This window comes from Notolepis coatsorum, assembly GCF_963971535.1.
Source record: "Notolepis coatsorum genome assembly, chromosome: 14".
Lineage (NCBI taxonomy): Eukaryota > Metazoa > Chordata > Actinopteri > Aulopiformes > Paralepididae > Notolepis > Notolepis coatsorum.
This window is the reverse complement of record NC_140178.1, coordinates 44278905-44291997: the sequence shown is the minus strand read 5'-3', so window position 1 is coordinate 44291997 and position 13093 is coordinate 44278905. Positions and strand designations below refer to the sequence as shown.

The 13093-nt window shown below is 40.7% G+C and overlaps 1 protein-coding gene across 1 annotated transcript; it reads right to left on the bottom strand.

Annotated features, from left to right (window-relative positions):
- Positions 1-4261: 4261 nt before the first annotated feature.
- On the bottom strand, positions 4262-11867 carry kdelr3 (KDEL endoplasmic reticulum protein retention receptor 3). The gene is made up of 5 exons (XM_084329636.1): positions 11436-11867; positions 10583-10683; positions 7492-7650; positions 6637-6889; positions 4262-5961 (listed from the first exon to the last, which is right to left on the bottom strand). The coding sequence occupies exons 1-5, from the start codon at positions 11524-11526 to the stop codon at positions 5918-5920; spliced, it is 648 nt and encodes a 215-aa protein (XP_084185762.1). The 5' UTR covers positions 11527-11867; the 3' UTR covers positions 4262-5917.
- Positions 11868-13093: the final 1226 nt, after the last annotated feature.

The window sequence follows — 13093 nt, the reverse complement described above, 5'->3', positions numbered from 1 at the left end:
CCGTGTGGGGTCTGCTTGAGAGTGGGTATGGACTGGATGGGTGTGGTTCTAGCAAGCTGGAACTCACTGTTGAGCCCTCTGGAGGTGTCGTGGACTCAAGGAAACATTCCCACTTGATAACCTCAATGTTGATAACGCCCCAACCCTGGACACCTTCAAAACAGCTCTCAAAACGCACCTTTTAACCAAGGCTTTCTCCACTAGTTAGTTTAGATTAGATTTAGATTTCATTATCCCTCTACCTGCCCTCACCCCCCCCCCCCCTTTTCCCCTTTTCCCTATCCCTCTTGACTGTGAAGCGACCTTGGATTTCTTGAAAGGCGCTATAGAAATTAGATTTATTATTATTATTATTAATGTCATACCCAAACTCCGCGCCACCCTATATTACATCTAAGCTAGGTTGCTATGCATGTACCCAGCCTTGGCTAGGGCAAATCATACCCTGTGTATTGGTAATGAGAGGTGGTGTGTACGGTGAATAAAGGTTAACATTCTGGTGTGTTGAAATACAACTATAATTCACCAATAAAGAGCTTTTACATGCCCTGTATGACTTGTATCGACAACACAAATTTCATGTAATAGTCCATGCCATTAAAATGCTGGGTATTTTGACATGCACCACATTTGTTGATATTATGTATCTACTCTAATTATTCTATTATGTAAAATCTCAACACTTTAAAAGGGTATGTTCAGAATTTCCTACTCATCCATGATGTTGTCGGAAGGGTAGAGTCCTTTCTCAGCACAATCCATGCTGGTCTTCATGCTGGATAACCGCAGCTCGGGTTAGTTAGCCAGAAAACTAATGTAATGGGGCCACTCTTCAGTTTGTAAAAAGCCATAACATCTACTTCAAACTGTTTTGCTTTGGGCGCTGCTTTTACACTGACCCATTTGAACTTAAAGGAACACGCCAAGATTATGGGAAATACGCTTACCGTCTTCTCCAGAGTCAGACAGGAAGATACAGTACCTGTAGATACCAATTTCCTCTCTGGTGCTTTCAGTAGAAAGCTATCCAGCTGCAAGCTAGCCTAGCTTAGCACAAATGAATGGAAGTGAATACGGACTAGCTTGCAGTCGAATAGGTTTCTACTGAACGCACAGAGAGGAAATTGGTATCTATCTTATTGTCCAACTCTGGAGAAGATGTAAGCGCGCAACAGTTCCCATAATGTTGGTGTGTTCCTTTCACATTTGTTTTGTGGCTACCTGAGGAGAATCTGGGTTTTTAGCATTATTTTACTGAAAGGATACAACCCTTTGACAACATTATGGATGAATAGGAAATAGGGGTCCAAACTTCAGAACTTAAAGGAACACGCCAACTATTTGGGAAATTAGCTTATTTGCCATCTACCCTGGAGTTAGACAAGCAGATGCATACCCTTTTCTTCTCTGTGCATGCATTAGGCTTAGGGAACAGCCGCGCCTTTAGCCTAGCTTAGCGTCATTCACTGGAAGCAGGTGTGCCAGTGTAGCCTAGTTCCCAACAGTCACAAAATACACTCCAAATACAACTCCAAAACATCCCTGTAAACATGTTGTGACCTGTGTATTTACCACATGAAAAAAAAAAAAATAATTAGACATTTTCGTTTTCTAATTTTTGTACAAGCTGGTCTCTCCACAGGCAGCAATGATGAAGAACTCTGAAGTTATTTATTTTTGGTAAGTAGGCTATTTAGCCTTTTTATTCAATTCAATACATCTTTATTTGAAACTTGTTCTAAATATCCACAATGTACAGTATTTGTGAGTAATGTATATATATTTTTTATTTGTTGTAGGTCTCAGATGAGTGGAAAGCCAGTTTCCAAAAATAGAAAATGGAAGGGGGACGTTTATATTGTTTTATTGTGTTGTTTTCTGTTAAAATAAAAAACAAACACTACCTGTCTACATAGATAGTAACCTACATTGTGATAGCCTATCCCATTTCGAGCACTGGTTATCCGGATTTGGTCGACCTGAAAAGTTTGTATCAGGATCAGAGTAATCCAATCCGATGTTGCTTTGAAAAAACGGCACAAAAGTAAACTGGATTACGTGATCCTGGATAGCAAAACATAGGATTTCCAAATCCGGATCAGTTTTATCCGGATTAAACCTTTTGAACAACCGGGCCCAGGGTAGATGGCAAATAAGATAATTTCCCAAAAAGTTGGCGTGTTCCTTTAACCTTTAATACCGTTTTTCTCGAACAAAAACACTGTGTGTAACAAGGGCCTTAGACCACAGTATTGGCCCACAAAAGCCTTAAAGCACTCAGCCTCACGTTCCAATGTGTTCCGTGTCCCCAGAGCTCAGCTGCATCGGCAACCCAAGAAATGCCTCTGGGTGACGTCACAGAGAGCAGACCTCTAGCGAACACTATTTCCTCAACAATTTTCAACTGTAGTAGAAGCCCGACTTAGAAAATAGTGTCTGCAGTTCTCTATAGGTCTGCTCTCCTCTCTGTGACGTCACCCTTTTGAGTTGGGATACAAGATACTTTGTTAGTTAAGTGTTTGGTGCAGCATGTTATCTCAGTTCTAGTGATACAAATCACACAATATTATTTAGTATGAATTGTGTTTTATTGTGTCCATGCAGCATTTATCCTAAATATCTTTGGTTTCCTAATTAATCTTTAGCCCTTTTTGGTCCATTTGAAGAATTACATTGAAATAGCAAATACAGATGGAAAGAAAAAGTAACATACTTGGCATTAATGGAGAAAACATATTTGGAAATCGTGGTATGAAATTTACAGGGAGTGTTGACAACATCACAGATTCTAGACACATTTCACTCCCAGAGTTACAAAAAATACAGAATTTACATTGTGTTATTCCAATGATTTTGGACAGTTAAAAACAAGTCTCCCTAAGCTGGAAGCCAGAGCATCAAGAATTGAATTTGGTCAAGTGGCACTTTTTGGAATTGGTCCATTGAAATTGCAGTAGTGATGGCATTGTGGGACCATATAATTCTTGTTAGAGCTATTATATCCAAATGTGTTTTATTTAAATGTAGGGCTTACAGCTCTGAATCAGAAAATTTACCAATATGCCATTAAATCACCATGGATACTGCCGTGCCATAGTGTCATCATATCCCAGTAAAATCACCATGGATAGTCATAGTGTCATCATATCCCAGTAAAATCACCATGGATGTCATAGTGTCATCATCATATCCCAGTAGAATCACCATGGATACTGTCATAGTGTCCTGATATCCCAGTAGAATCACCATGGGTACTGTTAGTGGCATCATATCCCAGTAGAATCACCATGGGTACTGTCATAGTGTCAACATATCCCAGTAGAATCACCATGGGTACTGTCGGTGTCAACATATCCCAGTAGAATCATCATGGGTACTGTCGGTGTCAACATATCCCAGTAGAATCACCATGGGTACTGTCATAGTGTCAACATATCCCAGTAGAATCACCATGGGTACTGTCGGTGTCAACATATCCCAGTAGAATCATCATGGGTACTGTCATAGTGTCCTAGGAGTCGTTCATTGTCTAGGGAGCAACTCCAGGATTTGTCTCTTGATGACATCATCACTAGAATCTTGTCTCTCATGTTTGGATTAAGGAGACTTGTTCATATTCACAAATTGAAACGGAGCTGTACAATATTACAGAAACAACATAAGTGAACAATTTGCATAATCTATATTAGGGTTTCATAAAATACAGATGGGGACATAAACAGGTTTGATGGCCTGTTTTCGGTGGGTCCCCACTGGACAAGGACACTGACTGAACTGGTGTGATTATTCTGGGTCCCTAGGTAAGACAGGTAAATCATGTCAATTCCTGGAACCACATACTGTACTCATGAAACAGATAGGTTGATATAACAAAGTGTTATTATTAGTTTATCGGGATCCATATTAGCTACTACACTTGTAGCAGCTACTCTTCCTGGACACAAACTGTATTGACATAACACGTCCCCTAAAACATTCGAATATTTTAACATTATCACCTTCATAGGTGTCTGATGAGCAGTGAACCACAGACAATAGCTGCCCCAGCAAGTGATCTGGGCTCCCCCACCCCTCTCTAGTCGAGTCCAATCTAGTCTAAACACACTACTTAAAACACATCCTGTATGCCATCCCATAAAAAAAAAGAATTCATGAAATAATTACATATTCATGTTATGTATTCTTTCATAGAGAATTAGTAACACTTCCTGTACCATTAATTCTCTGGCCTGGATAAATAAATAGTTAATTGACAAATGCAAACAAGTGCATTGCTTTATAAAAGAATACATAAGAGAATTACAAATAATTCCACAGTTCAGGATCAAATGTATTAGAAGTATACTCTTTAGGCTAGATTTTCAAACAGTGTAAGTGAATGGAGAATGGAAAAAAACAAACAAAATGAAAAGCAGAAAAGGGCAGGTGCTCAGGCTGTATCCAGTTCATCAGGGCAGTAACCATGGAGGTAATATGCTAATGTAGTGCTTGTGTTCTAGCGATGAATACGACAGAGATGTCTGGGAAAAATGATAAAACACCATATAGGCTATTATATATATATCATATGCACCAAGTAAAATTTTCTGATGGTTTGGAATGAGGACTGTGGAGACTCTGTCATGTACAATGATATTAATTAAGCATGTAGTTTAGTGGTTGAGATGACAGTCCTTATTGCTGAGTCAATGGAATGAGAACCTGTGTAGAATCAACCACTAAACTACATGCTGACTCTGCATAATTATCCATTATCCAGTCTACATGGTGCAAATGATGCAAGTTGTCACTTTTCACAAATCTGTGTGTGCGCTTGGATAGCGATTCATTATTTCAACACATATTTTTAACCGTACTGTACGTTCAGATACACAAGAGAGAAATATTGTCTTGCTTTAACTCGCGTCAATTTGACAGTTGATGAAGACATGCTAGTGTGTGTGGTCAGTAACAACATAACGTGTCAATAAGTATCAGCAGTAACATTGCTGATGTTTACAAAAACTGGCCTATTTCAAAATGTTACATATTCAATATCTAAAGGCTAGAGAGCATTCATGTCTATTTTCAATCAATTGTGAAAATATGCCCACAATCTCGGCAGGCTAATTTCTCACGCAAGTTGAAACATTTCCTTTTCATGCATTCGCACCACCCAATTTCGTTTGCACTGTATTTGAATGGATTTGAACATACTGTAGTAATCATTGCATCCTTTACCTCAGTTGCTGAAGCTACATTTACATCCAGGAAGAGTTAATGTTCTGAATGCACTTAAGACTACCTGAGGTTTGTAAACTATGCTTAAGAGTGTAAACTAGCTATGCTTAACCAAAGTGTAAACATACAGTATCCACCATTCAAACAATGGACCTATCTCAAGCCTTGTACTCTTTTCTTGATCATGAAATCACAACTGTTGCTTCAACAGTTGTGATTGGAGGATCAAGAAAAGAGGGCAGGGCTTGAGATAGGTAAATTAGTATAAAAACAAAATAAATGTCACAAACTGCATTTGATCAATTGCAGGACTGTCTATGTCAGTATCTATGAGGGTGAATGACTGAAGGAGCTAGCCCTAACAACAGGACAATTATTATTCAGCTGTCAGGTTCCACATTCACACCAGGGGACAAAAACGTACACAATTCTCACAAGTCACGTGGAAAACAAATCTATACATCACAAATAAGATATGACCACTATGTAAAACACCCAAACAATAATGCACAAACACAAAGAATACCAATCAAGATCAAGACATAAAGTTGCGTGCTCAACTTGGGTCTACTCCACATTTCCACAGACCACACTAGTCCCGTAGCTTCATACAGTTGGAGGGCGTGGCGCACGTTCCATTGCTGAACTGTAAACGGGGCACCGAGAGGGAAGTGTTTCAAAACGGAACAGGCTTTTCTTACACCGGCATCGGCAGACTCATCTTACCAGTTCCTCTAAGCACTGTAGGGAGATGGACGAGGAAGAGGAGAGACAACAAGAATGGGTATGAGGAAGGATGCAATTAACAGAGTCCGTAATTAAATGTGAAAACAACGGGTGGGAATAATGTCAAGTGGTAGCACTACAGCCATTGTGATTATCTTTGATGGGAGGGCAATGTCACAAAACAACATACATCTCATTTAATGGAGGCGTAGGGCATACAGTATACTATATAGACATATACCGATTGTGTCAGTACGACGGATTGGAAATAGCAACGCTGTCTTTCCTAGTTTCCAAAGTGTTTCAAGATTTCAAGATTATCCGTGTTGCTGTTTCCAATCTGTAATACTAACGCTCTTAAGTTAACACGCTCACACAAGGCTAGACTAAATTAGATGCGTGTCGATTTGCAGTGTGGCCTGATTATCCCCCCCCAAAAAAAAAACCCATACTGTACAAAAACAAAAAGAGCAGACTTCTACCAAAATATCATACCCTATCAAAGTATAAATATTCTTCATACATTCCACGTGTGACCATTGAACTCAAAATCCTGTCAAAACCATAGATATTGAATTGGCATTCCATGTATGCGTGTCAAACAGATACAGATTACATGCGTCAAACAAATACAGATTAAATCCTTGTTTGATCACTATTTCCATCTTTACACTTGCTCTACCTACTCACCTCTGGTGAAGTAAAGATAGAAGAAGTCGCAGTAGAAGATGGTCTGCACCACGCCGGACACCACAGCAATGTGATCGAAAAAGCCCTCGGTGTGGTAGCGCCACACCCAGTTGGCCAGGTAGAGCGCTCGGTAGAGCCCCAGGAAGAACAGGTAGTGGGTGGTGATGGACTCCGCCTCGCCTGTTTTGGTGATCATGAAGAGCTGGGGCATGATGGCCACCGCCTCCAGGAAAATGGAGAAGGTCCACAGGATCTAGGTGGAGGAAAGGAGATTGGAGACATGCTCATGTTCATCGTCGACTAAAATACTCATGGGTTTTGTAGACTAATCGATTTGTTGAGTGTAAAATTCTAATTTCCCACATGCAATTATGAAGAAGGGCCTCTTTTAAATGTAATGCTTACTTAGAGATGTGCATATAATCGTTCAGGAAATAACTCATTCAGCATGGAGGAAAAATAAGCATAAAAACGACATATCGACTAACAAAGTCTTGGTCAACTAAGACCAAACTAACCAATGAATGGATTAAGAGGGTTAAGAGACAGCCCTACATATGTAAGCTCTACTGACTATCATTTCCGTATTCACTTCCTGAACAAGAATACCCCCAGAACCCAAATGACAAAGCCAAAAGGGTTCTAAGAATACAACATGTACGGTAAAAACACGTTCAATGTATTTGATGACATTGCTTTTCTCAAGTTACATGGTCTTGTTGAACCTTGAGTGATTATATAATACAGGCGTTTCAGACCTTGACCCAAATTGAGTAAATTTAGTCTCACTCTGGGACCCAGGCTCATTAGAACACACCAGAGGAACTAGGCCTATGACCCATATATGTACTGTACCTCCAGTGGGGTGAAGGCATAGTTCTCCAGGAAGGACAAGCCAACCACGGGCACCAGCAGGAACTCCACACGGAAGGAGTCATTGTCGGAGTCATAGGTACTCCTAAAGCGCATGTAGATCAGATACACTGTAGCATAGGCCAGGCCAAGGAACACCACCTGAGAGGAGAGAGAGAGACAAAGGTTTTAGCTACTGTAGAAGTGTGTCCTAGTAGGACTGCTCCCTCATAGTCGTTTAGTCAAGGAATGCCACCCATTTCATGAAGTCATAGGTAATGTTTGTGAGCATGCGTCGCTCTCTACTAGGGTTGTACCACCGAATGTACTTAATTTTTTCTCTTTGATATATATATATATTTTTTTTTATACCGTTTGAATATTATGACGAGGTATTGGATGCTGCTAGTATATATCAAGAGAAAAAACTCTAAAGTGTGTTGTCCAGGTACCAAGCATCAAATGCATGGATCAGCCTTCCTTCTAATATAGACAGGGAGACAGGTAAACTCCAGGATCAATTTCAAGGTCCTGGTGTTCGCCTACAGAGCCCTCCATGGGCAAGCCCCCCCCCCCCCCCATACATTAACGAGCTCATCCATCCACTTTCCTCCAGCCAGTCACTGCGGTCATTCCATCAGGAGCTCCTGGTGGTGCCCAGGACCAGACTCAAAACCAAAGGGGACAGAGCTTTTGCAGTGACTGCCCCAAGGCTCTGGAACGCCCTCCCCTTAAACCTGAAAACCGCTCCCTCAGAGCTCATTTTTAAAAGGCAGCTAAAAACATACTTCTACATGCAGGCTTTTTAAACACCCATAGCCGTTTCTTTCCGTTTATGTCCTTTTTTATGTCTATTCTGTTGTTTTAGCTCATTTAAAAAAAATTATGCTGTGAAGCACTCTGTGCACTTGTGCTGAGAAGGGCGCTATAAAAATGTAAGTTTTACTTACAGGGACCAGCAATGCTTTTGACCTCTCATAAGTCATATCATGCTAGAGCAGCTATATGGCGGCACTGAATACATTTCAGAGGCTTCACTCTCTGTACTACCTGACTGACCTAATCTTGACCCTTGAAGATCTTGAAAAACCTAATCTTGATCCTAGTACTTCAAGGCTTCAATGGCTCTCTACGATTAGTGTTTGTTAACAGAGGCCTTGCATAGAATGTTTGTGTAGTTTTCTTTCTTTCAGTATGGCTGCATGTAACTATTGGTAACCTAACCACCTGTTATGGAATATTCTAAAAGAGTCGAGACGATGAGCTGTAGGAATTCAGATGAGTCGAGTTGTAAAAAATTAACAGATTTATTTTCCGTGATCACAGAAAAAGTCCTCAGTTACAAATCAGACACAAGTGTACACAAGCGTCTGACCAGGAAATGAGAATGAGCTGAACATGACGTACATAAGATGACAAGAAAGCTAAACAAAAATGAAAATAAAAAATAAAAAACAAAAGATGGGTCTAGGGGTTTGTCGTCTCTGACACAAGACTCGAGTCAAGATTAAACAAGAAAAGAACAAGATGTGATTTACTTGGAAATGTCATATCTAAGTCAAACTGTCCTAGCCCTTGAGGTTGTTTTAAGAACATCCGCCAGACTGTCGCCCTAGTGTCTTTGAGCTTTTATACTAGTTGACCTAGGGCTGGGCGATATGGCCTAAATATGATATCACGATATTTTCTGACCTTTCGGCGATACACGATACGCATCACAATGTTTTTCTTTTTTTCCCCCAAACAATTCATTATGAGGCTTACCAAGACAGTATTTGAGTTTGCAAGCTAACATTAAAGACAAAATAAAATACCCATGCATTTAGCATTTTTATATTATATATTAGATTTAGATTATTGGATTATATATTGCATATATTTAGCAATGAGATATTATATGATTTAGATACGAAATATGATGAATTGAAAATGGGGGACCCTGATGTAAACAAGACGAAAGTCTTTCTCTGGTCTGCATCCTCCAGTCCACTGTTGACTGTTGTTGTATTGAGCTGTACTGTATTGTACCTATGCTGCAATCTGTTAATAACGTTTATATTCATTCAGTCGGCAAACAGAATCATTTTGATTGACAGTCGCGTCTGCCAATTACGTCACATCGCTTGCACCCGCCCTGCTGTTCTTAGCACCAATCGGCAAGCGCGTATACATTTTTTACTTCCGCTATTGGAGAGCTCAATGAAAACAACAATGGCAGCGGTAGCTCGCCGCGGCCGACTTTTACCTTTTAGCTCTGCAGAATGACTAAACGACTGGAGGCATAATGATTTTACTGCAACGGATGTTATAATAAAAGCATTTCCATACATCTGTCTGATTGAAAACGTTATTAACAGACCGCAGAATGGGCACAACGGAGTCAGCACGGGCTGAGATATGAACGGCTAATGCTTGCTATATCTAGGTCGACCTCAGTCGTTGCTATGTAAATATGCTGATGTTATTGAAAGTGTAACTATATAACGTCAATGCCACAAAACGAATGCCTTTGTTATCATAAGTAGTAACTTTTGATGCAGTAGTGTGTGTGTGGGGCGGCGCTGTTCAAAAGTGTCAACGTGTGGACCAGATTGACGCAACACAAGCCTCTTGGGCAAAACATCACGATATCCACGATACGTTTAAAAAGTGTATCGTTAATGAACTGTACCCGATATTTATATAATATCGTCATATCGCCCAGCCCTAAGTTGACCCATATTAAACTAGTCTGTAAGAGAAATGTATTTTAACACAGAGCTATGAGACATGTCCAATAAGCTGTACAAAAACATAACAATTTACAATTACACACCTTCAAAAGAAAATGACAAATGTCTGTGCGGTGGTAGAGAAGGTAAAACACTGGAAAAGCATGGCATTACTGTTGAACTGTGAATTATTTATAAGATCCAGTAATAATTGTGTTTTTGTTGATAAAGATTGCTAATGTTACAGGCAGCCATGCTGGAAGAAACAACTACAACTACATATACACGTTCCGTGCAAGGCCTCTATTGCTGTCTGTACAATGTGCGCATGCACATGATGCACCAGTTTGTTTGTTTGTTTAGGTCTGTTGGCACACACCCACCTTCATGACCGTGTTGTAGACAGAGATGAAGATGGTGAACAGGTCCAGGTACCTGGTGGTGAACACTAGTGCAAACAGCACCTGAGACTTCCCCGAGATGCCTGCAGGAAAACAACAGTAGTTAAATCAGGCTCACTCCAATATGTAGCCAAGTAATCTCACAGGTGAGATTCCCTGTGGTGATGTCTTGATCCCACAGCCAGGAAGGGTGTTTGTAAATTATGTAGGTAGTGGGAATCGTTAAGTTGGGGTAAGGCCAAGGGATATGCTTATAAACAACATCTTAGGTGATAATTAAGATGAGTAACGCCTTTGCAGATGGGCCAAAAAGTGAGAATTCCCATGGAAACTTCCTTCCAGGCTATGGGATCTAGACATTACCATTCCCTGCTGGCAGACTGATGCATTTCCCCATTTCCCATGTTTGACCACATACATGTAGGAGTTCAAATGGTGTCGAACGTGATTCAATACAACTGCGTTTCAGTCACTCAAAGATCATTTAATCATGTTTTAATTAACTTAAAATAAAGTTGAGAGGGGTGATCATTTGGCTATACACCTTGTAATGTGGTGCAAATACCCGTGTCAAAACGCCACTTGAGGTTTGCCACGTAGCATACAATTGAGTGCAACTCCTGCTTTATGCAAGATTCCTTTCGCAGTTCCCCAACATAATGTCAATCATACTGAACATGCATGCGTGCTATTATGCCCAGGGCCCAATATAAAGACATATCAGAAACTAACGTTGCATTTACATGTGCACGCATGCTGTCAAAGTGTTGCAAACGAATTACAATACAGTAAATCACTGCCCAACAGAATAGTAAAAACAAACACGTAGGCCTACCAGCACAGGATTTGGATTTCCATATCTTCAGGAACAGAATGATGATAGCGACGAGATGCGACACGTCACCGGCTAGGCGAAATATGTTCATCCTGATAACTTTGTTGACTCCAATAAAAAGTTATTACGTTTTACGCGTTACGCTTTAGGCTATATGACAGTGTTGAATAATGAATCATGAAAAGTATTCTATAGTACTAGGATACAACGAAAACAGCAGAACATCTAGAAAACAAATACAGGCTGTAGTCACGTTCCGTAAACAGTCTGTCCTCTTCTTCATTCGAGATCAAATCACATGTATCGACAACATTTGATGCGATTTCTGCAGCGGAATTCCAATACAGCTGCAATGGTCCGAACAAAAGTTTTGGTGGCGGTGACGTGGCTGACAGTTCGGCTAAAATCGGTGCGTCTTTCCTCCACGCTCGCACGGGTGGGTGGGGGTTCAAAGTGGGCCGTACCTCCTTGGGCTATACGCAACCAAGAAGAACTGAGCTAAAACGAACCAGCAGATGGCGACAGGCTGCTGCCAGTGGAGGAAGTAAACTACTCTTCAATGATGAATGAATGAATGAATGAATGAATGAATGAATGAATGAATGAATGAATGAATGAATGAATGAATGAAAACTTTATTTAATAGATTGCAGAATGGGTACAATACAGTACGGCTCAATATAATATACACACAATTGTTACGGGGATGCAGACCAGAGAACGACGTTTGTCTTGTTTACATCAGGGTCCCCCATTTTCAATTCATAGTGACATTTATGACATACACAACATATATGACATCATGACATTTATGGCATAGGGTCATACATGACATACAGCAGGTATATAGTACTGTTACATTTGTGACATATACGATATGCAAATATACAGTACTGTTACCCATATATCCTGACAGAGAGTATATACATATGATGGGGAGGAGACTGTACATTAGGAGGGATATTTACAGATATATCTACAGATTATGTGGATTATGTGCAGGTATGTAGATATGTAGATACAGATGTAGATATTTATCTATACAGTAAGAATCAATATCTTGGAAAATGTGAAAATGTCAGAGGAGTGGAGGCAAAGTGTGCTAGTGCCGATTTTCAAGAATAAGGGAGACGCACAGAGTTGCACAGGGGCATAAAGCTGATCACTCACAGTATGAAGCTATGGGAAAGGATGGTGGAGGCTAGGTTAAGAGGAGAGGTGAGGATTAGTGAGCAGTATGGGTTCATGCCAGGAAAAAGCACGGCAGACGCATTGTTCGCCCTTAGAATGTTGATGGAGAAGTATAGAGAAGGCCAGAAGGAGCTGCATTGCGTCTTTGTAGACCTAGAGAAGGCTTATGACAGGGTACCAAGAGAGGAGGTGTGGTACTGTATGAGAAAGTCAGGAGTGGTGGAAAAGTTTGTGAGGGTATGAGGCAGTGCGACAGTGGTGAGGTGTGCAGTGGGAGGGACTGAGGGGTTCAAGGTCGGGGTAGGACTGCACCAAGGGTCGGCCCTCAGTCCATTCTTTGCAATGGTGATGGACAGGCTGACAGACGAGATCAGGCAGGAGTCCCCGTGGACCATGATGTTCGCAGATGACATCGCAATCTGTAGTGAGAGCAGGGAGCAGGTGGAAGAAAACCTGGAGAAGTGGAG

Bases quoted from the DNA above. Each gene is read 5' to 3' on its own strand.
- kdelr3 (XM_084329636.1), bottom strand. From the start codon at position 11,526: ATGAACATATTTCGCCTAGCCGGTGACGTGTCGCATCTCGTCGCTATC. The intron at 7,651-10,582 runs GTGGGTGTGTGC...CTCTCCTCTCAG, and splicing joins TCTACAACACGGTCATGAAG to GTGGTGTTCCTTGGCCTGGC. The intron at 5,962-6,636 runs GTGAGTAGGTAG...ATCTCCCTACAG, and splicing joins CTATCTTTACTTCACCAGAG to TGCTTAGAGGAACTGGTAAG.